Source organism: Serpula lacrymans (genome assembly GCF_000218685.1).
Source record: "Serpula lacrymans var. lacrymans S7.9 unplaced genomic scaffold SERLAscaffold_20, whole genome shotgun sequence".
In the NCBI taxonomy this organism is placed as follows: domain Eukaryota; kingdom Fungi; phylum Basidiomycota; class Agaricomycetes; order Boletales; family Serpulaceae; genus Serpula; species Serpula lacrymans.
In genome coordinates, this window is record NW_006763309.1 from 240120 (window position 1) to 263098 (window position 22979).

The window sequence follows — 22979 nt, forward strand, 5'->3', positions numbered from 1 at the left end:
TTGTCGACTCTGGCGACAGCGAACGCAACTCTCGCTTTGCCGCACGTATGTCTTCTTGTCTGTTAGTCCTCATAGATTTACCCTCATTCTTCGGCTCTAATCGTTTCTCTTGATCCTTCTCCACTCCACTGACCATCCCACCCCTACCCGCACTACTCTCATTCGATTCTTCTGTTGCATTCACGGCAGGAGAGATGGCCCTCTCCTTACCTTTCGACGTTGGAACTTCCAAAGAGTTTGTCGCGTGACCAACACCAAACAGTTGCGGAGTAACACTCCGCCGCGGGGACCGTCGAACAGGTTTGATATCTTGTGTCATTTGCTTGTCACTCACAGAGGGTATTGCATTATCGAATGAATGCGATGTAATACTGTCCTCACAATGTACCTGAGATTGAGTAGGTGTGGGCACTCCAGGTATAATGACCATGTGCTCAAACGAGTTTTCTTCAACTACCGGTGAGAAATGACCATCAGGTAGAGAGTGAGAGTCACGACTGGGAGAAGGTGGAATGTCATTGGAAGATGATAAGGGGATGTCTGAATTTTCGTATAAGTGGGGTGTGGCGTTAGTGTGAGAACCGTTGGCTAGTAGGCTAGTATTGGGATCCAATGGGGCTGCATCTGCACATACAGCGGGTTTGGATGTAGGAGAAGATATATGCGCAAATAAATCACGTTGAAATGATTCTCCTGCAGTATCTGTTTCGAGCGTGGGGCTTTGGCTGTTGGGTAATGGGAGAGCAGGGGAGACATGAGAAGGGCTAGTCACGCGACCAAGTGGGGAGCGTCCATTTAACCGATCCAAAAGATTGATATTCTTGAACGGACCGGGAGACATAGGCTCGTCTGTTTGCGGGAATGGGCCACTCTTCAGTGGTGAATAGTCAGGATTTGGTACCACGTTTCGTTGAGGCGGCGGAGATGGATTATCATGAGCCCGCATGATTTTGCTTGCAAGCACAGATGAAGGTTCTAGTTCTTTGGGTTGAAGGTGAGCTTAAACATGAATAGGACTTGTACACCCACCGTCTTGAGGAAACAGGGTATAATTCTCAGGGGTTCCGCCTCGAGACATACGGGCGGTAAGATCAGCTGCTTCGTCTACATCACCGTCATCGTCAGTCTGAGCGTGTATATCAACGTTATCTTTAAAGCCTGACGACGCAGGGGCTGGAGACAGCCTTGGAGAACGGCGAAGTGGTGAGTCGACAGCGCCTGGATGGAGAGTGCGGCGGCGTGCGACATCAGGCGCATATTTCTTCTCTGGAGACTGCAGTGGTCCAAAGTATACCCTAGCTGATGATGAATTGACAGCATCATTGTCAGACACGGAGCTAATGGATACGGGAGAGCTAGGTTTAGGTTGGATGAAAGAATCCACCATCGCTGCGTTTTCCATTGCGGGATATCACAAAAATCACGAAGGACACGCAGTGGAGATATGGCCGTATAAAAGCAGGAATGAGAACAGCCAGAAGGCTGGGAGACTGAGCCGGCCAAAGATATAAACGAAAGGTGATATCCAGAAAGTGCTGAATTGGGCACTGTCCTGAGCGAAAACAACGTTGAAGTCGCGTTGTCACACGTGACTGAGCGCGTCTTTCACGATCACATATTATATCAGAAAAAAGCAATGCATTCCACAAAACTGTTCTCTTCTTCCTCAAGTATATACTGTCGCAGGGTTCATCAGAACTACAGGTTTATGCGGACACTCAAGTCCAATTATCGATGGATCAATACGTACACCCAAGAAAACGCATGGGATATTTCGGAGTCATAGCCATGATTGCTAGGGTTGATTTACCTGAAAAGAAAACACGAGGCGGCCGCGACAGCATCCAAAAGATTCTGGAAAGACGGATATATCGTTGATTGGAGGAACAAAGGGCACGAGAGAGCCTTCTTGATTCTTCGAAATACCAGCTACAGTTGCAACTTAGGCTATAAGGGCGGTGCGAGGGAAAGATCAAGTAACACGAGTCTCGATAAGATCATCGTGCTGGACTGCGGCTCCGTTTGTATGGGCCCTACAATTCAGTCCCTGTGATGCTAAAATCCTTCTTGATGCGACATCGGAGCGGACCGAAATCAGGGGCCACGCAATCTCGATCGTTCTTGTAGGGTCATTTTCAGCTGCGAGGACGAAAGATCTATAATCAGTACTCGTAGAACTGATTCTAGAACTAAATAAATATACCCGCTCGTTCTCTCTGGCTAGTGTCTCTAACGTGTTCGTCTGCTTGTCCATTTTAGACCTCATATCTTCCAGAATGTCTTTGATGGTGATGTCATCGTGGATGCCCTCTTGCTTCAGCTGTACAGCTTGAGGTGGCATGGCAGTAAGACGAGGTCGTTTCTGTTCCCTAGGACCATCTCCTTCACGTGAAGCACCCGTAGTTATCGAACCTTGTTGCGCATACAGTTGGGTAGATTCCTTTACGGTGCTTCTCGAGGGCCGAACATCAACGTCTGGCATCAAGTCATCAAGTTCCTCCTCATAGGCTTTCCGCTTGACGGGAGTTTGAGATGTAATAACTTCTTTCTCCTTTTTTAGAACCTCCATCACGTCCCGGAGTCCTGAATCGATACACTCGGTAATACGTTTCATGGACATAGAAAGAATGCCTTCCCAGAGAAGTTCCATTTCTTTCAAATCGCAATCCATGCGCTCCTTGTATGTTGCTTGATTGATGGCGATAGATGACAGGGCAGGGACTACTACTGTTGCTGCGGTCGGTGTCACTTTGGAAAGTTCCGAAGATAGCTCCGTCAAGGCTTGCATTCGTTCCCCTTCCCTCTCATAGGCGGAGATATTTTGTAGAGCTTGATTGGATATTCTTCGCATAACACCGAGTTCAGTGACCTTCGTGATATCCGAAAGCACGATCTATGCAAGTGCACTCACCCTGCGAGGCGACGAAATAAGCTGGCAGTATTTCCAGTGGGATTGTCCAAACTGGTAGTCTGTTGTACTGTACAGGGTGTATGCGTACTATCTTGATCAGAGTGCATGGCAGTAATCGCGGGGTTATTTGAAGAATGGTGACGATGCTCGTAATTATTATCATGGTCACGATTAAGGGTACGGTCAACGCCGTATACTTCAGAGCTACTCGTTTTGGCCGACATAGACTGTCAGTGAACATTAGTTGAAACATCATAAGTGGCATCGATATCAGCCTTGCTAACCAGTTCCTCTTTCTTGTACGGTTGCATTGATCTGGGTTTGTCCCTATCCCTAGTCCTTTCGATGTCTAGTTGATTGCGGTCGTCGTTTACGCGCCTACCTTCGTCGCGACTACCCATCTGATCGTCAGAGCGACGACGTTCATATTCCCGTGGATTTCCTTCAGTTACGTGTAGTCTGGCCTCGTCATCACTTTTGTCCCTGTGTCGAACTCTATAAATATCCTCGCGAAGACCAAGCTCGCTCGAAAGATGTCCCTGAGCTGGAGAGGAGGCCTTGACTTTCTTGGATTTGCTAGACCTGCGCTCAACGTCGCCGTAGTAATCAGTGGAGGATCTATCGGCCTTGAGTCTCGAGCTCCAGTTAGAATCATTCGGGTGCACAAAACTGGATGTTCAATGAGCGAGGGATGTAGCACATGTGCATGGCAGACATCACCGGCAGCGGCTTCCTTGCGTGCAATAAGGCTTGATTGGCTTTCCAGAATCGACTTCGAAGTACTAGAAAACGCGTTTTTAGTGTGCAGGCCGAGGTAGGTTTCAATAGGACCAGTCGCGTAGGACACGGATACGTACACGGCACCGTAAAGTCTTGTAAAAGGACATCGTTATTACAGATATCAAACAGCAATGATAAGAGAGACTTTGAAAAGGGCGTTATTTCTGGAAAAGCGCTGAGCTTAAGGTTGCAAGGGATGTGGCCTTGGTGTAGGTGGGCCGAGACAGAGACCACGTGCGATATGAAACGCGTCTGAAGTAGTGAAAAGGGAGTAAGAACACGATTCTTCGAGAAAATTTTGATTGTTCAGGTCTTTCATAGTTTCATCATGAATCCAGCCCGTATGATGTCCACTTAGTAAGAAGCATGCCCTTATGACAGCAATCTGAGAGAACATCGACCTCGCAGGAAACGTGAATCGCAAATTAGATTAGGGCGCATGCCAATGCAATCTATGGCGGGTGGCGGCTAACGCGCTGACAGCTGTTTGACAAGCAGTAATCTTTGCACGAGCAACGTTATTGCCAAATAATAGAATGTCGGATGTTAGTCCTTGTCTGTCAATGGTGACCTTCAGCTTTCTTCCAATTCAGTTGCAACCTGGCGCGTACCTGTAGCCCAGTGCTCAGTGCTCATCCTTAACCAAAGTGCCACGCCCCACCAATCGCTGTCGTAGGACCTTGGACATCTTTTGACTCTGCTGGCGACGTGATCTTCCTGATTGGAATGTCGGTTTTCTATCTGAGAAGATGCTTGTCACATGAATGATGAATCGAAGGAGGTGTGATATCTCCTGTTAACTGGACGGTGTCAAATCCCTAATGGAATCAATAGGCTTGACGATAATCATTTCCGTGGAAAAGCTGCTAGTGAGATGCGTTGAAAGCGGAGTGCATTTCATGGGATGTCATTTATCCCCACATGTCGATGTTTGAGCGGCCCACCAGCCAACATGGGATATTCAGCATTGTTCTGGCCACCAACGCCAATGAGATCGAAAGTCTAAATGCAATGGTACAAAGGCTGACACGATGCCCGTGAAACCTACGTTGAAGGCGCCCTTCCTCCAAACCTAACTTTGCCCACATTATACTCAATATTTTATATTTTACTGCGGGGGCGTGTGGGTTATGTTGGTGAGAAATCTGCAATCTGCAGTGGTTCGGGGTCGGGCATGTCGTTCTCGTGATAAGTGACTATTCGGTTCAAACGTTCCCGAGCGCCTCGTCCATCGAGTTTTGTGCGGAAAGCGATAAGTATATGACCGCTCATATCTATAGAGGTCAATCGTAAACCGCATTGCACGGGTCTGCGCCTTGTTTCACACAGGATCTCTTGTTTAACCCCCACCAAGACTGAGAAAGTCCATGTTCGATGCTACAGCGCTTGTGGGAAGCTCGCTTCCATCTCCCTTGTTTTCCAGCATCACCAGCTATCTGTTGCTTTTACTATCCATGAGTGCGTTTCTCAAGATGTGGAGTGTAAACCGCATTCCCGCCGTTTGTTATCCTCCTACACCCGCTTCTGTCGCCGTCAAGGAACGCAAAGACAGCTCAGAGCGTGTTTCTTTGCGCGAATTCGTAGAACGCAGATGTCCTAGCTTGCATTCAGAGTTTCACCCAGCATGGTGGTTGTTCAAGTCAGCTCATTTATCACAATTCAACACTGTTTTGGCTAGTCCTGACCAAGGTCTCTAGTGGCCATCTACAAACCATTTACTGCGTTCTTGGTGATTTTTCAAAGAGAGACAAAGTTGAGTACAAGAGGTGAGAAATACACTGGTTCTGAAGGCAACATTGAACTCAGTAAATATAGAACATACCTGCGACTTATGGATGGCGGAACACTGTAAGCCCATATCAATGTCTCTCTTCTGCTTTTGGTTCTCTGCTGATCTCGGTTCTTGTGAACAGAGGTTTAGACTTCACCCCCACAGATGACTCGAATTTGAAACCTGACACACCGATCATCGTGGTTACACATGGACTTACTGGGGGTACGAGGATCACAGTTCAAGGATGGCTGGCTTCTCACTATATAGCTTTAAAGGCTCATATGAATCATACGTGAGATGCATTTTAGCGCCTGCTTGCTCACCAGTCGAACAAGGCGGGCTAGGCTACCGTGCTGTTGTAGTCAATTTCCGCGGCTGTAGGATTTTCCCGTCTATCTGAGTTTTCAATACTCACGCGGTTTGTACATAGGTGCCGGAGTACCAGTCACCAGTCCCCAACTCTACTCAGCTGGACATACAGATGATCTGCGTCAGGCCTTATTCTACATTGCCAACCAATACCCAGGTGCACCTTTATTAGGCTTATCGTTCTCTCTTGGCGCGAATGTTATGACTCGATATATCGCAGAGGAAGGTGAACAGAGTCGGCTGATGTCCGGGTGTATATTGGCTTGTGTGAGTATTAAATCTACCGTAAACTCAAACTCTACCATTAACCCATCAGTTCATTTCATATCCGTTGAAAGCCATGGGATTTAGCTGCAAATAACGGAAGGTGAACATCTCTTGCTACCATCACAAACTTAATGTTATTAACTAGATCAGGCTGCTCGAGACATACATAGGACGGAACATCTACTCAAAAGGGATGGGCTCAAACCTACTCAACCTCCTTAGAAGGCATATTGTTCCCCTTACTCAGGATCCAGAGCACCGTGTTGCGAAGGCCATAACATTAACCATGGGACTAGATAAGCCTACTTTGGATGTCTTTGACGATACGTTCACCAGAATTGCCGGAGGCTCTAGCCCTCCTTGGCCCTTTGATACTGCGCACGACTACTATGTACACTCATCCAGTCACAAAGTTCTGGGCGATGTTCGCGTGCCCCTTCTGGCTATTAACGCTGCGGACGATCCGGTAGTACGTGACGTTCCTATGGATGCAAAAGGTAACGGTTGGGTCGTGATGGCTCTGACTCCGAATGGTGGGCACATTGGATGGTTCGAGTCGGATGGAGGTTGGGGTCAGGTGGCGAGATGGATAAAGCGACCGGTTTTAGAGTGGTTACGAGCTGTTGCGGAGGATTTGGTTTACGAGCGTCCTCGGGTTAAACCGCTTCAAGACGTAGATGGTTTCCTGAAAGAAGTTGGTGGTAGGGACGATCTTGGGTGCAAGGTCATAGAAGGAGGTGGCATCGTCGTCGGTAACGAAGGACAGAGCGGGGTACTTGCCGGTTTGTAGACGCCTCATGTATTTCCAATGGCTATCAGCACACAGTTCATGACTAGCATGAACTAGATATATATCTATTATACAATTGCTTTACGGGGACAACTACACGACCGTCATCTGATCTGTATCTAATCGCTGTCGCTAAAGTGCACATGCTGGTCTTCTTCCTCTTCCTCCAAAAGTCTCTCAGATCGATCGTATTGACTGAAGTCGACTGAAACAGTGCCCTCTTCCAGCAGACTGTCATCATCGTGGTCCAAGTTTTTGCTACGCTCAAACAGCTGCCGGCCTTTAAAGAAGATAGCTCAAGGTTACCGAAGACTGCAACGATAAGATATCGCGAAAAGTTACCTGATATTCTTGATCCCGCCTTCTTCCACTCTTCTCTCTCTTTGCTAGTGAGACCCTTGAGCCGTTCGTCTTCTTCGCGAGCTTTTCTCAGTGCTATCTCTTTATCAAATTTGGCCTTCCATGCTTTGAATGATTCGATAGTGACAGGGGTTCCACGAGTACGTGCTTCTTCGGCCTGGCGTAAAAATTAGAATTAGTGAGATTATGGTACATCCACCTCAAAACTCTGGTCGATCACCTCAATGGCCAGACGTTCTTTTTCTGCAGCTTCTCGCTGTTTTAACTCGGCCCTTTCCAATACAAGGGATGAAAGTTGTTCTCTCAAATGGGAGACAAGGGTGAACGTCATGGCCATGCCCAAGTTCTCGTCCCCCTATCATTGAACGTCATCGACTGATCAGACATGTACAGACTGAAGAACAAGCTACACACCACTCTTCTCAAATCCTCCAGCAAAGTTTCGCACTCTGAGTCCTCGAGTGTCCCATCGATGGCTTCCAATGACAATTCAGGGAGCTTGTCGGGGTACTCTTCTGTGTAATGTACCGCAAGCGTTAATTTAACTGTGGTGCGTTGTCAGGAAACGCTCAAACAAGGTCCAAGTAATATGAACTAACGGTCATCCACCCCATCAACATCCTCGTCTGGCTCGACATCGATCTGGATATCCCTATCGGATGTTACTTTATATGAGTCTCAGCAAGTCTGATATGAGGTGCTAGGCCTGTGGGACAAACTTGAAAGCTCGGTTGGGTATATGGCCTCGAGTACCTGGATATATATGTCAGAAACTATGCATAGAATAAACATATAAAATACCAATTACCTCGAATTCCTCGACCAGGACGTCGGAAGACATTTCGACAAAATGTATGAGATCGCTTCCGTATCCGACTTCCGACTGTGTTCGGCCAAGTTTTGGCTCGGGTTCGACCGCATAATTTACTTTGCTGCGTCCAGGTTCACAGTTCCGTTGGTGCAAACTGCTTATTTTCCGCAATGTGGTCTTCGTGTATGCGCACTTCACTCCCAGCAGTACTAAGAAGCTCTGTTGCCTCTAGGAGTACATTTTCGCCAGCGGCTGCATCGAGAATACACGTCCGATTTCTCAATGGGAACTCGGACGCCTATCCACGCAATCCTGGCAGGTCATTGCGACCACCAGCGTCCTTGCCTGGCGACGAGCGCTGGAATGATTTGACCAGTCCTCTTCTCAGCTACCTCAACAAAGCGGAAGACCGTACGCCCAAGTTGACTCCAGAAGAAGCTTGGAGTCAAAGAGTAACAGAAAATTTACCTGCGCCAGCTGACGCTTACACAGGTGAGTATCCTGCTCTTTCTTTCTATGAAACAGCTGTGTACATAGACATCTCTAGGTCGCCGAGTTCAAGTCATAGATGGGGACGTTGGTCGAGCCTATGACGGGCTGCAGCGCCGGTTGAAACGCAACTCAGTGGCCAAAGAACTAAGGCTCACAGCCAGACACGAAAAGAAGGGTGCAAAGCGACGTCGTCTAAGAAGTGAAAGGTGGAGAAAACAATTCGCCAACGAAGTATGATTGCGTGTTGTTTTCCTGCCAACTTTAATTCTGACTATGTGCCACATCAGGTACGGAAGAAAGTACAGCTGGTCAGCACCATACGTCGGAGGGGTACGAGTACTACATAAGATTAATCGGCCTCATTCTACTCGCGTGTATCTGTTTGCCAACTATATTCGAATCTCCTCCGACTTGCGCTTGATCTCCTGCGAGGAGATGTTCATTTATACATTGGCACATAATCGAGTACATGCCGGGAGCCGTCCTTAGCTTCCGTGAACCATACAATTGCCTTAATAATACGCGGGGCTGTGTTTTTCATATTCTTCACTTTGATATGAATCAAGTACTCGTCATGCAATAACTCGAAGAAGGTCAAGAACTCGAAGAAGGACGGACTTATCAGAACGTCATCTTTGATGCTCACTACTGCTTCATAGGCTATACCATGCACATATCTTGTAGGTTCTTCGCTGGCTCTGATGTCACCAGCACCCCGGATTGCGATTCACGATTCAGGGATGCATGATGAACAATGATGCCCGGAAGATACACTGCTCTTCGGCCATCACCTCCTTTGTTCTTGCTTTGTGCGATATTATTGTTTGCCTTGCCATTTGAATTTTGAAATACGTCAATATTACAGCCGTTTAAGGAGTGTCCAAGTCGAGGCAAGGATTCTAGTGTCTATCGTGCTTTAAGCGATCGGGGCGCATGCGGACATGATGTTCCTCTAACGTGAAGACACTAGATAATCTTCTACTCTCGTCGCTATGATATACTAGTGAAGAAGAAAAGCAAAAAGGAGTTATCATCAGCAAAAAGAATACAGTATATACCTTGCTATAGTTATCGGGGGGCCAGGGCAAACTAGCCCATTGTGGAGTTTGCATCCCCAGGCACAGAAATCTTGAAGACTCCACGCAACACGAGGCCTTGGGCACGAACACCTCATGTCGAGCCACGATGGAAATGCTCGTAAATAGTGATCCATATCCCGCATGGCCCAGCCTACCAGATCGCCATAGGAGCAGTCGGGCCCCATTAAACAAAGCTTATCATGGCATATATGGCAAGCAGACCCCAGAGGAATCCTGCGATCGTAGGACAAACGGTTGCTTCTTTGTGCCGTACCCACAACATGATCTATGCCACAAAGCAGAAAGGTCTTCACGTTGCTCTATAGGGGCTATCTTTTTGATGGCGTTGTGAGCAACAAAGTCGCTAGCGGAGCCCAGCCCAACACACACATCTGATCTCGATTATATTTGACAGTAAAAATACCCGTTCTGATCGTTTTGCCAAAAATCTGCCTGTGCACCCATGGTTAGGAGTACGGCCTTGGCTCTAGAAGGCAAAAACGCTACCGTGTAATGCGATTTGTGTGTAAAGCTCGCGGTTTACTTCCAGTGCCATGATCCGGCGGCCTCGCTTTTTTCAGTGCGTCGGAGTAGACAAGAACGAGGTCGACGCACCGCTGGGTGATGCAACTCGACTGGAAACTCACATAAGAGGCTTACGGGAATGGATCAGATAAATCTATCAAAAAGAAAGACTTACCAGACCAAGCGAAACATACCCCCCTTTTAGCATTCGAGGACGCAAAATGTGCCACAATGTTCGTCTAGTCATTATGTGTCATTATTCTTGTCTTACCAAACGAACTGTCGTGTCTAGATCATAGATGGTCGATACCACACAACCTGCGGCCATTTTATATCGATGTCGACACGGTTGCAAGACTGCCTCCGACCAAATTGCCTGTTCAGTCGGCGTCATATACACCCTATAGGTGAGCATATCAGTCAGTGTCAAGATAGGACCATGTTTAACGGGAAAAGCCAGGTTGTAAATCGCAATCCTGTATAAGATTGATGGCTTTACCAGTACGAAATCCTATTAGAATCAGCCCAACAAGATGCGGAGATTGCATTACGAGGGAAAGAGATGGCACCATACTTGGTGTGCAATAGCTGAACGCAGAGGATCACCAATCCGGAGAGATATGATTTTTCAAAAGATAATGCTAATTTTATACCAGCGCCGCAGACCTTATAATTATCAGATTGGCTGCATTCCAGGATATGCATAGTGCACACCTAGACAACTTGAATAGAACATGTAATAATGACCATTCACATCACAGATTTCACAACCAGCTCCTGCAGGCCGATTTGGAAATGTTTATGATAAAATGCAGCTGTGTTTGTGTATGGATAGTCTTACCGACCTACTGCTGCGGTAGTTACTGAAACGAATGAACGCTAAAGCAGTCGAGCAGTGATGAGTAGTTGAAGATCGACGTAGCATGAAAAAAGTTGATGATGGCCGAGTGTGGTAACGACCAAGTGGAGTTCCATTAATCGTCTGATGATGCAAGGTTATCCTGACCTTCAACTTGAACGACACTTGAAGCTTGAGGAGCGATCATGAAGAACCTATGAGCCTGATTCACCAAAAGCTGTCGGGGAAAACATTTCATGGTGGTAGACATTCGCGACCAATATTCAAAGCACGACATGGCTGTCCTGCCATCCGCTAAGGCGCTTTAGTATAAATCATTGACTGTGCAGAGGTAAGCGTAGAAAAACAAACCTAAGAAGAGCTACTAGTAAAAGGTCGGTGGCAGTGTTAGCCACGTGAGGTCACGTGCAGCTTCGGGAAGCTTTTGAAATTTGTTCTTTCTTTGGTGGCCCTTGTAGTTCACGGAGCTTTGTCTCAGTGCGCTGAGTGGCTTTGTCTGTTACAGCGGCTGGTCTTGTTCTTGTTGGTGGTTATAAGCACTGAATTCATGTTACCATGGTGACTTCAGTTTCTCTTATAAGTGCGTTGATTCTAGCTGTTGGCACTTTCGTATTTCGACTTCGTTTTCTGGACTCATTTACTGGCGTCTGTCTGTGTTCTATTCCATTTCTTACTCTGAAAATCTGCAGTATTTACACAAGATCGATAACATGGCCTGGCGAGCAACCGATAATCTTAGATGCTATCTTCAAGAGGCTCGACTGCCACAGATGAAACCCGGTCCTACCGTGCAAAGACAGCTTTCTGAAAATAGCCATGCATTCGACAATACCCTTTCCGTTAGATCGGAGCGCTATAGAAAGCTACAACGGGTGTTGCCTCTTAATAGAGAGGAACTCGATGATTATATATGTGCATGTAAGAATATATGATCCAGCCTTATCTGCCACTTACTGACGATGATGGTAGGGACGGAGGAATTTGTCCCGTGTTTATCACTCGGCGTGGAAGACGAGGATGAAAAAACGGGAGAGCGTTTCAGCGTTCCATGTCAACCGTTTTACAACGTTCCTCCTCTTCCCCTCGGAAGGCCAGCTGATATCGAGCGGTATTTATATTCCATCCCATTTTTCATCGACTTCATTTTAATCCTCTACTTGATTGGACAGCCTATTCATGTGGATGGATCACCTTCCTTTAGAAACTGTCCAGCGCACCGTGCACCTTCTGTATCCCCAAACCCGAAAATGGACATTTATCTCCGGCGAAGACAGCACAGACTACCGATTGTTTAGAAGCCTCATGTGGTCACTGCCTATTGAGGAACCATCAACTCACCCTGAAGTGACCCATCATTCGCTCTGCATATTCTTACAACCACCGTGGATTCTTTCCGTTGAGGACATGGAATACTTCGCAGCATATCAATCAGTGCGTTTGAAAAAAATACATAGTGATGTCTTATTAACAGGCTGTTCAGTTTCATTTGTTCAACTCCAATGGAAGCTCGCCACCACTTTCGTTACGCAATAATGACAAGATTTGGAGCAAGGTAAGCGCCCCCGCCTTTATAACATTATCATGACGTTCTTATCACAACAAGGTCTGGGACACATGCGTGCGCAAAGACTGTCCATGGTTTGTTGTATCTACTTATGCGCACTGGGTATTCGGGGTCTTTTCCACAGGTATGACCTGAAAACGACTGCATTTTCACACCTCACACTAATATTTACTACTTAATAGGATGGACTGCGGCGTTTGTATCGCCAGTGTATAGCTATGATTCACACGACCCAACAATCCTACAAACATTGCTTTTCTGGGCTGTATCTGCCATGGGTTTACCAGGAGGTTGGAAAATCCCAGTGGATCGTACAGAGCCTGCAGTTCCAAGGCAAGAGGTTCCATGCACCGTGTACGACATCATAGATCTAAGAACGGCGGAGAAAGAAGCGTTGGCTCATTTTTCACCCTACGCGTCGATGTCCGGATAATTGCCTTCAGCGTTTCTCACTCGCACGCACTTATCATACGTATGTGGTTGTGACTGCTCAACAGTGACTATCTCAGCAAATAACCTACGTCATTCTCATTTAGGCGCCCCCCTGCACGCCAGGCTGAGGTTGATGGTTGATGAAACAATCACTGCACTGATCGATAACCTCTGCATGCGCGTCAACGAGTGAAATTTATAGTGCCTTCAGCGAAGGCAAACAGCAGTGCGGCGCCCATATGGTTATTATCGATGGAAGTATCATAAAGGTAAGTTCCTCAGAAGTTTGACAGTTCATATTGTTGAAATAATTGCCAGGGTAGATGTACTCCTCACATTACCATAAGGATCGGTCATTTGAAGGGTTGGGGAAGGTCATTCCGCTTTTTATTAAATGCCTGCGGTCGTGCCCACAACGAACGTGCATATATCTCGAAAAGCTTTGTGATAATCAATCCCTATCTGTGCCTTGTTGTTCCATGTCAACAACTCGGCTAAATGTACAGGTAGCTTCTTCGACATGGTATCTATTGTACGGTCTTCTACCCAACTCGCTCTCTGTTTGGTTGATTGTCCGTATCTAATATCTTATCACAGCGAAGAGAAGTCGTTTGATCCACTAATCATTAGTGTCTGAACTATCGCTGTACGGTATCGTGAGATTAAGGCGCACTAACAATACACGGCGTTTACCATGACCACGACATTATTAGCTCAGATCCAGCCGCTCAGTTGGCTTCTTGGAAGGCTCTAGAGTCATGCCCTCGTCGTCTTTGTCGTGTTTTCCTTCCTGTGAAGGTGTCTTGGCAGGAGTATTTCCGCCATAGGACGACTTGGGCGTGTTTCCGTCGGTGGATGAAGTCGCGGCATTAATACTGCCCAAGGAGGGAACAAACAACCGGGAGAAGGGTGAGTATAGCTTGGCGCGCGGCGGGCAAGTTGGAGGTGGCACCTAAAACTACAAAATTGCAACTGGGATTAGTGAGTACGACAGTTTACTTACCACAACCAGAGGTTCCACGTAAGGTGAAGCATTTTGAAAATCTTGCGCGGAGTAAAACTCGAGAAGGATACTCAGTGCTCCTGTATTGATATTATTGTCAATCACTAAGCAGGGATTTCCTTCACTGACCAGCTACGCCTGAAAGTTCCACTTCGTTGAAAGAAAAATACGCAATGACTAGACGGGAAGCGTCTGGAGAAGCGGGTTTATGCGATGGAGGCGTTGGCAGTGATGCTGATGGAGGAGATGCAGCTATGCGTGCGTTTAATGATGGCGAATGAGGACCATCTACGACTCGCTGTGCCAATACATAACATGCAGCCGCAATGATACGAGAAGGAAACAGTATACACAAAGGGGTCCGGTACCTGTAGCGAATGTTGATCGTAGCGAGGACATGAAAAACACGAGCGGCCTACGAATCATGAGCTATACTCCACGCATATTCCTGAACCTGATGATCGTCCTGATGTGCGTTGTACAGGTCTACTAACTCTGCATGTGGGCTCCCTGTCACAAAATCAAAGCAAAGGGCCTCAAGCAAAACTTCTTCTGTTAGTAAGATAGCAGTCTGGCGTAGCTCGACTTCCTGTGGCAGAGTTGAGAAGGCAGTGGAGAGATGAAAGAAGTATACGTGCACTACTATCAGTGGAGATCTGGGAAATATCGACGCCTGTGATTTTTGAATGACACACTTTGGCGACGTCGCGAAGTTTTCTCCCGCATTCTTCCGTTTTTGTTGCGAGAAAGATGCACGAGGCGGCAACATCCTGGATAGAGCATATGTCTGACTGCGAGCGGCTGAAGAAAATAAGTCATACTTGACGATGATAGTCCTCCATGGAATAGCGCATGAAGAAGCGGTGGAACCAGGTTGCGGCGGTGAACATTGCTGAGGAGGGCCTGCACCAAGTGATTCATTGAGAGAGGATGAGCTTAGATGAGACAGGTAAAGACAACATGGCTGACAATCCTAAGGAAGAGCCCAAACGAAAGAGAAACTCGACGCCCCTAGCACGGTCATAGAGCTCTTTCGCGACGGTGTAAGCTGAGGTTGCGATGCTGGGGGTATGCTCCAGTGCTGATACTGGAAAGAGCCACTGGGAAGACAGGCCCGTGTGCTGGTTCGCTGGTGCACCCATGGTAGTTCTGAGCGATAGGCCGGTGTGCAGTAGATAGTCCTCGACCCAAGCCAGCCGCTTTCGTGAAATTCTCAGAAGCGCTTCCCCAACGCCACACTTATGTAAGTCGCAGGAACCTTGGACCTTCCTGAGCAACCTAGCTATAGCGTACTCGTACTCCAGTCATAACCGTGAGTGCCAGGATCGCTATTATTAATTATCCTGTGTTTTCTCGGATGTCCTCATATTTTTGTCTTCATAGGATATATGTGGGGACGCCCCATATCATATCACTGGTGATCGCGGTTGCCACTGAGCACGGACTTGTCTTAATTTCGTTCATCTTCTCCCGACCGCTTGTGGGGATGCCGCAGGTCGAGGGAACGCATTACTGCTGCACTCGAACCATGCCATCAAGTCAGATGCTCTTTTTGTTTCTTACAGCCGCGGACCTGACTATTTCATATAGTTCACAGAAAGCCTCGTGGCCTTCACTTTCGAGACGTCCAGGATTTATTTTTCGTGTTCCTGTTCCGTGAATGTCAATTTTTATCCGCTACCGGGGTCCGGCATGGGGAAAATATCTATTATTTCAGGTATTTTTTTTATTAATTTTATCCTGTGAACATAGCCAGTACCGCGTCGCAAGTAAAACAGGCGTGCTTCTACTTGAGGGTTTCGTGATCATGCGTTGAGGTATTGTTTTCAGCCCACTTGCGTCACACGGTGCCTCAGCATTCTCTCCGTCCCTGATCCTGGAGTAGACACCGTAATCCGTAACCAGCCCTTACCCCGTGAGGCTCTATCTCTCGCCTATATATCGTCCTGGGTTGGAGCCCATCCACTAGAATTAGCCCTTCCTCGGTATATGGGGGAGCGCATCTACCCGCCTCGCCAGCCACTCCGATCAGAGGGCTTTTACGCAATGATTACAACATTTTTATCAATCAGTACACTCTTCTTACTCTTTTCCATTTTCTCAATGTCTTCTCATTCGAAGAACATGTTCAGGCTGTCTCATTCGTCCCTCTTATCAGCCATCTCCCAGTGTAATTTTTCAACAGCTGATCCAACCCCCTCCAGACCTGTTCCCTTCTAGGCATCATAATTATAATAAGCCGGTCCAAGATACCAAATACACAGGTTCGAATTAACCGGGAAGATGCTCCGCATGCCTTCCCGAGCGATGACTATATTCTACACACAGCACGAAGATTACTGTGAGTTTTGCTTCGTGCTTCCTCGACACGCGCCTTCTCCCAAGCGCTGATCCGGCAATACATGCCCCCCCCCTCTATATTCTAAGGACCCAAACCTTGGGCAACGCAAACCGGACAATAGCCATCGATCTGAGGATCTGCAGGACAGTTAATGGCGCTGTAGTGGGCGCATGATGAGCAGCTCACTGTATTGTTGGGGAAACTGTCGGCTAGTGAGGGGAACACAAGGTTTGTCACCTTACATGCGCGGGATTTCGGGAGCACACATCATACTTACTATTGCCAACATGTCGCAGTGCAGCTTGGAGCGACACACGTGCTTGGATGAATCGAACTAAATTTGCAGTAACGGTTGTCGCATTGGATCTGGCAAAAGGTGAGTATTGACATTTTTGTTTGGTATGGGTGTCTCTACCATATCGTCGGGCTAAATATTATGTTAGTAGCTGCACCAAACGACGTCGACGGCTATAATACGGACCAGGTCATATGCATGGCCGCAACGTCGGTAGGTGTTTCGGACTCTACATGAGTGCATGTATCAACGAGCGTCGACTTGCTCGACGTTCGTGTGGCTCACCTTCGCCAGTGACACATTGGAAGTAGAGAGAGAAGGAATGCGGGTTTTTGGGAAGTAAATTCCAAACACTCGCTCTTTTAGCTGCTTGATAATGTCTGCGAAAATTCGAGAACACCCGGATCCTTGATTGTGCTGAGCGGAACTGATTAAGTATCGGTCCGTTCCTTGAGTGTTGAAGGAATACTGAAATGAGGTGTGGCAGGGCGACCTGTATAACACCACAAGGCAATCCTTCCGAAATTCCTCGGCGAGAGTTATTTTGGCCACGCACACCAATTGACCAACCGTTCAGCATAGCACATATCGGGTCACTCGTCAGGACACTGATTCCGGTTACATGGCAGAGTCTGCTAAAACGTCAAAAACCCAAATGAGTCTCCTGACGCGGATACACCCGTGCATCATGATGCCTGCAACGGAACCTGCGTTCATGGAAAAAAACTCATTAAAATCAGCCTCATTGTGCCGACATCAATGTAGCTCTTGAAGTAACGCGTTGCGTTCGGAACGAACATTCCGACGTATTTGTTCCCGCAAGTTTTCATGCCGCTCATATTGCAACGAACCGTCATGGTGATCGGCTTCTGGGAATTAAATATATGTGAAAGCATGAGCCATGCGCTCTGAAAGTGCGGAAATTTAAAGGTTTGAATATATCTCTTGGATGTGGTCATCGTTCGACTGGCCCTCCGTCGTGTCGCTTGGCACGCTCACTACAAAGCTCGTTCCCGCGGAACTGGAGTGACTAATATTTCATTGAATTTCGATTGTTGGGTGGACAGACGGGTTTAAGTCATCACGATCTGAAGAAGTTTTGTTATCTTGAAACGAACATGTTTTATCGAGCCTTGTAATCGGATTGATGCGCCAGTATTTCGGTCAAAAATTTCTTTCTGAATTTCCCGCAGGAATACGCATGTTTTTATATTTGCAGCATTGATACTGTTGAGCAGCCGCCTGTGGTTCATGATGCATCCACTCGATTAACTTGCAGCAAATCACTGATCACAAAAAAAGATCCGCGCACATGACTGAATTTCAACACATCTTCAAGTGATCTCCAGATTACAAAGGTTATCGAAACTCTATCGCGAGGATTGGATCTTCGTTAGGTGAAGAAATGTAACTGGACTACGCGAGTACGGGACAAATAATTAACCGTCACCCTGCAAACATCCCGACGAGATACTGGCTGACCCCTTCAGGAGTAAGACTGCCGACATCCGAGAACACAAGGGAGATCAAGTCCGGTCTTCATATAGCGAATCAGCACATGTCGCCCAACATTATCGCGAAAACCCGAAAATACCTGGTATAGTCCACATTGGGATTGCGGGCAACTTGCTCCTGGGTCATAGATCTTGACCCTTCTGCCGGTGTAATTTTCTGGAGCCCTGAACCAATCACAGCACCCTTTGTCGGAAGTGAAGTCGACACAGACGCCGGAGGGAAGGAGAGCACGTTTGGGTTGTGCGTTGGGAGATCGTATTGCGATAACGGAAATAAACGATGGAACTTGTAACTTCAAGCGAGACAGTCATACTTATAGACACCCTTCTAAAACATGGAAAGGGGGAGAAAATAACTGACCTTTCGGCAAGAGCGTAGAAAGGCTTGTTGGCAGCTTTGGCTATAATTGCTATTTGGTTGCTGCCGACTGCATTGATCAAGCCCCCACTTTCTACCACCGCTTCAGACCCAACGAGGACAAGGTCAACTTTATCCATAACGTACGAAACCGCCGAGTCGAGAACAACAGTACATGGAATGCCGACAGCGGTTAGTTCGTCGTAGGTTCGGAGTCTAGAGTAAACGGAACATCAGAATTTCTCGAAAAGTTGGAGCCAAGAAGATCGAACCCTAGCCCACGGGGTCGGGCTTCTGTAACATAGACTGATATCCGTTTTCTCTCATGAGCGCGTAGTAAGGTTTTCATGACGACTCGAGAATACGAATGAGTTAAGATCTTTGCGCCCGCGTTATTACCTGCGCCTCGGTAGATGTATATGGTATACTCACCACGGAATCGTCTTCGATGAACCCAAGCGCCAGTGCTGCAATCTTGTCACGATAAGTGAGCGCCTCGGTGGCATAATTGCGGCCTTGCTTGACTAGTTCTGTTTTGAGGTCGGAGAAACTCTCCAAGGAATGGATGATAGGTCAACTGCATTGATAAGAGCGTGCGGTTATATACTCACATCAGAGTCGTGTGGAAACAAAGTGACGAAGGCGATAAATAGCTCGCAGCCAGCGTTTAAGCTAATCGGATTGGGCGTTCTTTGCTTCAAGATTTCTGCGCCATCGTTCAAAGCCTGAACAAGCTCAAACATAGTCCCAGCTAGTGGAGAGAGGTGATTAAATTTGACGGTGAAATGAAACGATGAATTACCACTCGACTTTTCGATGAGCTGTGTCAGGGTTAAGATGGCAGCCAGTGGGGTAGAGATCTTGGAGACATGTTCAGATCAATGGATAGGCAATGATGTGTATCGTGTACCTCCTCATTCTGAAGTATGGACTGATATGTGACAAAGACATCGAACTGTGCCGGTGAGCTATTCGGCTCGCCTTGGGACATGCTGGTTTTATGTTTGCAAATGCTAAGAACGATCTGTTAATGAGTGGTCCCAAATTATCTGAAGATTGTAGATTTTACCGGCGTCCTAACCGAGTCAGACTTTCGGAATTGACGAGTCTCGTGACAGAGCACGTGCCATATGACAGTTCCGTTAAAGCACCTCCGCTTCCCAGACAAAGAAGCTCAAAAAACCTCAAAGCCACTGAGGACAACACCCCCTATTTGGTATCCACCATGGCTACAAAGCGGAGCACACATATGGCCAACCCTGTCCGTGCTTTCTCATACAAGACGGCCCCGAGATAACCGTGTATTATGCAGCAGTAAGCAACAAATGTGAATTGTGCAGCTTGTGGCTAATGTGTCTAAGCAACCCAGGGCGTAACATCGTCCCATATCTCACGTTGGAAACGGTCTTACGCAAGTTGGTGGCCCTTTGTATTCGCAAAATCGGGAGGTTTTCGTTTCATGCTCGGGTTCTTACGACCTGGCGCGATATCGTTCTGCAAGCCGCGGGCTCCGTTCGGGCTCAAAGGGTCCCAATGGAATTACGAAAAGAGGAAGCAGCCCAGTATAAGGTACGGTCGGCATGACATGGGCAGTTCTACGAATCTCGAGATGGCGGCCGAAAAGGTTTGGGCAGTAGGAGTGGATTGTCATGAGGGTTGAGCACGAGTGTGTATATTGCTTTGACGTAGTATAGATTGAGACATATGACCCTGCAGATCTAGGTGGTCATTATAATAAGCTATGGACCAAATTTATCCGAGCTGTGTCAGGCTTTGTCAGGCACCTACTAATATGCTGCCGCTGGGGGCAAAGCTTTGAAAGGTTTTGCGGCAGGCAGCACATCTAAGTATACGGATGACGCTTGAGGATGCTCTATGGTAGGCGGTGGGTGGCTGTTTACGGTATGCTGCAAAGAGTGACTGTGTTTGCATTGTTTTTTTATGCTGTTTGGACCAGACTGTAAGCCGAGTTTTGTCTCCGTTGCCAAGGTAGACGAATGTGGAATGCACGGTTATATTCGGAAGCTGAAGGGTGGATCCGACATTGGTATAGGTTGTGAGATAGCGGCCAAAGCTAGTGACAAGCGTCGAGAGCGGGCAGGGAGTGGGATTGTGGTGGACTGGGGAGGAGGAGGAGGTGGACGATTGGGCAGGATTGTGGCAGAAAAGGGCGGAGATTGGGGAGGAAGGAGAGGCAGGCGAGGAGGAGGTGGTGGACGATTGGGCAGGATTGTGGCAGAAAAGGGCGGAGATTGGGGAGGAAGATGCCTAAAAAGGAAGGGATGCTTGTCGTCGAAACACGTTCCACGTCTGGCGGGGTGAAACACCTTTTATGTGCTGTCGCGATCGCTAGGGCCATTTTTATAGTGGCGGACCCCACGCACGCCAACGCTCGTCCCTTCAAAAGGCCACGGCCATGTGTCTCTTCTCCTCATCCTCCTCAACCCCCCAATCTCTATCATCTTCCCTTTACTTCCTCGTATCTGCTGCGCCAACTGCTATCAGCTCCTTCCTGGCACAGGGCAGGCTTTAATATCTTCCGAAACAAATCAGCAATTTAACCCTCGCCCTGGTACGCTTTCCTCTCCCTATAAATCCTTCCCGCCTTTCCTCTATCATGTCACTCATATCTTTTTCTTCGTCCCAGCCCCCTATCCTCCTCTCAAAATGCAGACCCCTCCATCTTCCCCCGCACAGGTCACTTTTTCCAGTGACGTCCGTCACATGGACAACTGGGCAAAACGCACAGGCATCCCTCTCACTACCGCAGAGGCTCTCGGGACCACATATGCCCGTGCACACAAGTGGTTGATGTCTCTCAAGACCCAGCTCGTCCAGCAACATGGCTGGCACGATGTCCTGCCAGCGGACTCTCGCATGCTCTTCACCGTCGAAGCCCCTTCTCCTTGGCGCTCTCCGAGTGGTCTCCCGCTCAGCCCAAATTTGAAGTTGCAGCTCCCGGTCCATGCCAGTTCCTTTTTCTCACCTGAGCGCCGTGTTCAATGGCAGATGGTTTTCCACAGTGATCTCTTCGCGACCCAGCGTCTCATCGTTCAACCCATCACCGACATCCTAAACCTTATGCAGTGTCTTCTCACTGGCCTAGTCACCCTCGTCTATGAGGAGCATATGCCCCAGGGTGTCTACAAAACCACTCGTGGCTTGCCCTCGGTCCAGTGGATTAACACAAATCAAGCCGCGCTTATTGACGTCTTCGGACCCGCGCACTATAAGCAGCTGTGGAAAGCTTGCAACGATCGGACGACGTCGTTTAAAGTCGACTTTGAACCACGCCGTCGCTAATCAAAACTTGTCCGAGGTCTCTCCACCCTCGTGCCTGGGCAGAGGAGACCTCTCCCGCGACGAGCGGTTCGTCGTGCGGTACAAATTTTTCCATGAGGCTCATCCCAATCTTATCAACTCTCCATGCATGATATCTCCAAACTCATGACCTCATGATGCGTTCTGTCAAATGGCCCTCCACTTTTTGTTCCCTGTTGTCACATACTGTTCCCACTACACATTTGCTCGGCCTATATTATCACCACGTAGACCATTATCACCATTATCGCTAACTTTACTGCTCTATACAACATACTCATACTTTCACATACCCTTTAATCAACATACCTTACACTTTCACATTGCACACTTCTCCAGCTCATCACGCGTCTTAATCTTGCTTCCACTTTACTTACAGTGTAGTTTATGGTATTCGAACGCTTCACATATGCATTTTCCAGTGTCACATCTGTCGACGTACATCAGATGTCAAGTAGTAATAGTTCCTTTAGCCCTCTGCCCTATGTACATCAGGAATGTATCCAGTTTGTTCCACCAATGATAGCCTATACTCAAAGACCCTACAGACTGAAATCAGGAGGCCATCGCATAACACATACACGTGCAGACCGTCTTTGATGATGAGAACATAGGAGACTGGTCAGCTTCGGTGTCTTTATCGCTGTCGAGTTTCCTCAACCGGAGCCCCTATGCCACAAGCGCTCGGAACAGATTGCCAAACCTTTAGTGGTAGCCGCAGTATCGATATCGTCAGACGACGCGAAGCCTTGGATGAACTTCTTCCTTGAAGCTAAAGCGATGTTCGTGTACCAATCAATCCCTGGGTTCGGTTGGAGAAGAGCTTCTTCGTTAAGAAAAAAGAGACTAAGAAAGCGCGATAGTTTGACTGTCGTAACACCCGCTTTGCCTCTCCTGGCATTTCACATCTCCCATGTCGCAGGCAGGTGGATCTCTGGAAACACATGTGTAAGGCATGCTGGTGGCAGGACACGCTTGATGGGTGTGGTATGTTCATTCGGCATCACAAGCTTGGAAGATGAGTTGGAAACGACACACCTGAACCGCATGTGCCGTAGGTATTTACGACCGCGCAGGACCCGCCTTATCATGATTGACGCCAGAAACCATGAGAAAATACTAGAAGATGACAGG

The 22979-nt window shown here is 47.7% G+C and overlaps 11 protein-coding genes across 11 annotated transcripts; 6 read left to right on the forward strand and 5 right to left on the reverse strand.

Moving 5' to 3' along the window:
* Nucleotides 1-1676: 1676 nt before the first annotated feature.
* Nucleotides 1677-2415, reverse strand: SERLADRAFT_403837 (uncharacterized protein; the record flags this gene model as incomplete). The annotated part of the gene is made up of 2 exons (XM_007324551.1): nt 1677-2139; nt 2204-2415. 2 exons carry the CDS (start codon nt 2339-2341, stop codon nt 2095-2097), a joined length of 183 nt encoding a protein of 60 aa, XP_007324613.1.
* Nucleotides 2416-5400: 2985 nt separating this feature from the next.
* SERLADRAFT_480712 (uncharacterized protein) lies at nt 5401-7520 on the forward strand (the record flags this gene model as incomplete). Its single annotated transcript, XM_007324552.1, has 7 exons — nt 5401-5457; nt 5507-5539; nt 5605-5687; nt 5741-5842; nt 5896-6101; nt 6173-6201; nt 6252-7520. 6 exons carry the CDS (start codon nt 5523-5525, stop codon nt 6889-6891), a joined length of 1077 nt encoding a protein of 358 aa, XP_007324614.1.
* SERLADRAFT_403844 (uncharacterized protein) lies at nt 7491-8121 on the forward strand (the record flags this gene model as incomplete). Its single annotated transcript, XM_007324553.1, has 4 exons — nt 7491-7609; nt 7667-7796; nt 7851-8004; nt 8060-8121. 2 exons carry the CDS (start codon nt 7559-7561, stop codon nt 7772-7774), a joined length of 159 nt encoding a protein of 52 aa, XP_007324615.1.
* Nucleotides 8122-8181: 60 nt separating this feature from the next.
* Nucleotides 8182-9097, forward strand: SERLADRAFT_480718 (uncharacterized protein; the record flags this gene model as incomplete). Its single annotated transcript, XM_007324554.1, has 3 exons — nt 8182-8554; nt 8610-8785; nt 8842-9097. 3 exons carry the CDS (start codon nt 8233-8235, stop codon nt 8899-8901), a joined length of 558 nt encoding a protein of 185 aa, XP_007324616.1.
* Nucleotides 9098-11727: 2630 nt separating this feature from the next.
* SERLADRAFT_443927 (uncharacterized protein) lies at nt 11728-13014 on the forward strand (the record flags this gene model as incomplete). The annotated part of the gene is made up of 6 exons (XM_007324555.1): nt 11728-11935; nt 11987-12125; nt 12187-12448; nt 12498-12569; nt 12621-12705; nt 12764-13014. 6 exons carry the CDS (start codon nt 11728-11730, stop codon nt 13012-13014), a joined length of 1017 nt encoding a protein of 338 aa, XP_007324617.1.
* A 406-nt stretch (nt 13015-13420) lies between these two features.
* On the reverse strand, nt 13421-15205 carry SERLADRAFT_480724 (uncharacterized protein; the record flags this gene model as incomplete). The annotated part of the gene is made up of 8 exons (XM_007324556.1): nt 13421-13657; nt 13707-13965; nt 14017-14096; nt 14146-14384; nt 14436-14605; nt 14655-14786; nt 14838-14919; nt 14986-15205. The coding sequence occupies 7 exons, from the start codon at nt 15156-15158 to the stop codon at nt 13723-13725; spliced, it is 1119 nt and encodes a 372-aa protein (XP_007324618.1).
* A 194-nt stretch (nt 15206-15399) lies between these two features.
* On the forward strand, nt 15400-16208 carry SERLADRAFT_480725 (uncharacterized protein; the record flags this gene model as incomplete). Its single annotated transcript, XM_007324557.1, has 3 exons — nt 15400-15554; nt 15607-15733; nt 15847-16208. Coding segments are annotated over 2 exons (417 nt in total), but the record flags the coding sequence as incomplete, so codon positions are not given.
* A 144-nt stretch (nt 16209-16352) lies between these two features.
* Nucleotides 16353-16747, reverse strand: SERLADRAFT_403853 (uncharacterized protein; the record flags this gene model as incomplete). The annotated part of the gene is made up of 2 exons (XM_007324558.1): nt 16353-16452; nt 16674-16747. The coding sequence occupies 2 exons, from the start codon at nt 16745-16747 to the stop codon at nt 16353-16355; spliced, it is 174 nt and encodes a 57-aa protein (XP_007324620.1).
* Nucleotides 16748-17669: 922 nt separating this feature from the next.
* On the reverse strand, nt 17670-19575 carry SERLADRAFT_480726 (uncharacterized protein; the record flags this gene model as incomplete). Its single annotated transcript, XM_007324559.1, has 9 exons — nt 17670-17894; nt 17965-18189; nt 18247-18459; nt 18528-18740; nt 18797-18903; nt 18957-19076; nt 19136-19275; nt 19327-19384; nt 19435-19575. 8 exons carry the CDS (start codon nt 19513-19515, stop codon nt 18099-18101), a joined length of 1023 nt encoding a protein of 340 aa, XP_007324621.1.
* Nucleotides 19576-19799: 224 nt separating this feature from the next.
* On the reverse strand, nt 19800-20182 carry SERLADRAFT_480728 (uncharacterized protein; the record flags this gene model as incomplete). Its single annotated transcript, XM_007324560.1, has 1 exon — nt 19800-20182. The coding sequence occupies one exon, from the start codon at nt 20173-20175 to the stop codon at nt 19996-19998; it is 180 nt and encodes a 59-aa protein (XP_007324622.1).
* A 713-nt stretch (nt 20183-20895) lies between these two features.
* Nucleotides 20896-22205, forward strand: SERLADRAFT_480729 (uncharacterized protein; the record flags this gene model as incomplete). Its single annotated transcript, XM_007324561.1, has 3 exons — nt 20896-21096; nt 21172-21763; nt 21789-22205. The coding sequence occupies 2 exons, from the start codon at nt 21192-21194 to the stop codon at nt 21973-21975; spliced, it is 759 nt and encodes a 252-aa protein (XP_007324623.1).
* Nucleotides 22206-22979: the final 774 nt, after the last annotated feature.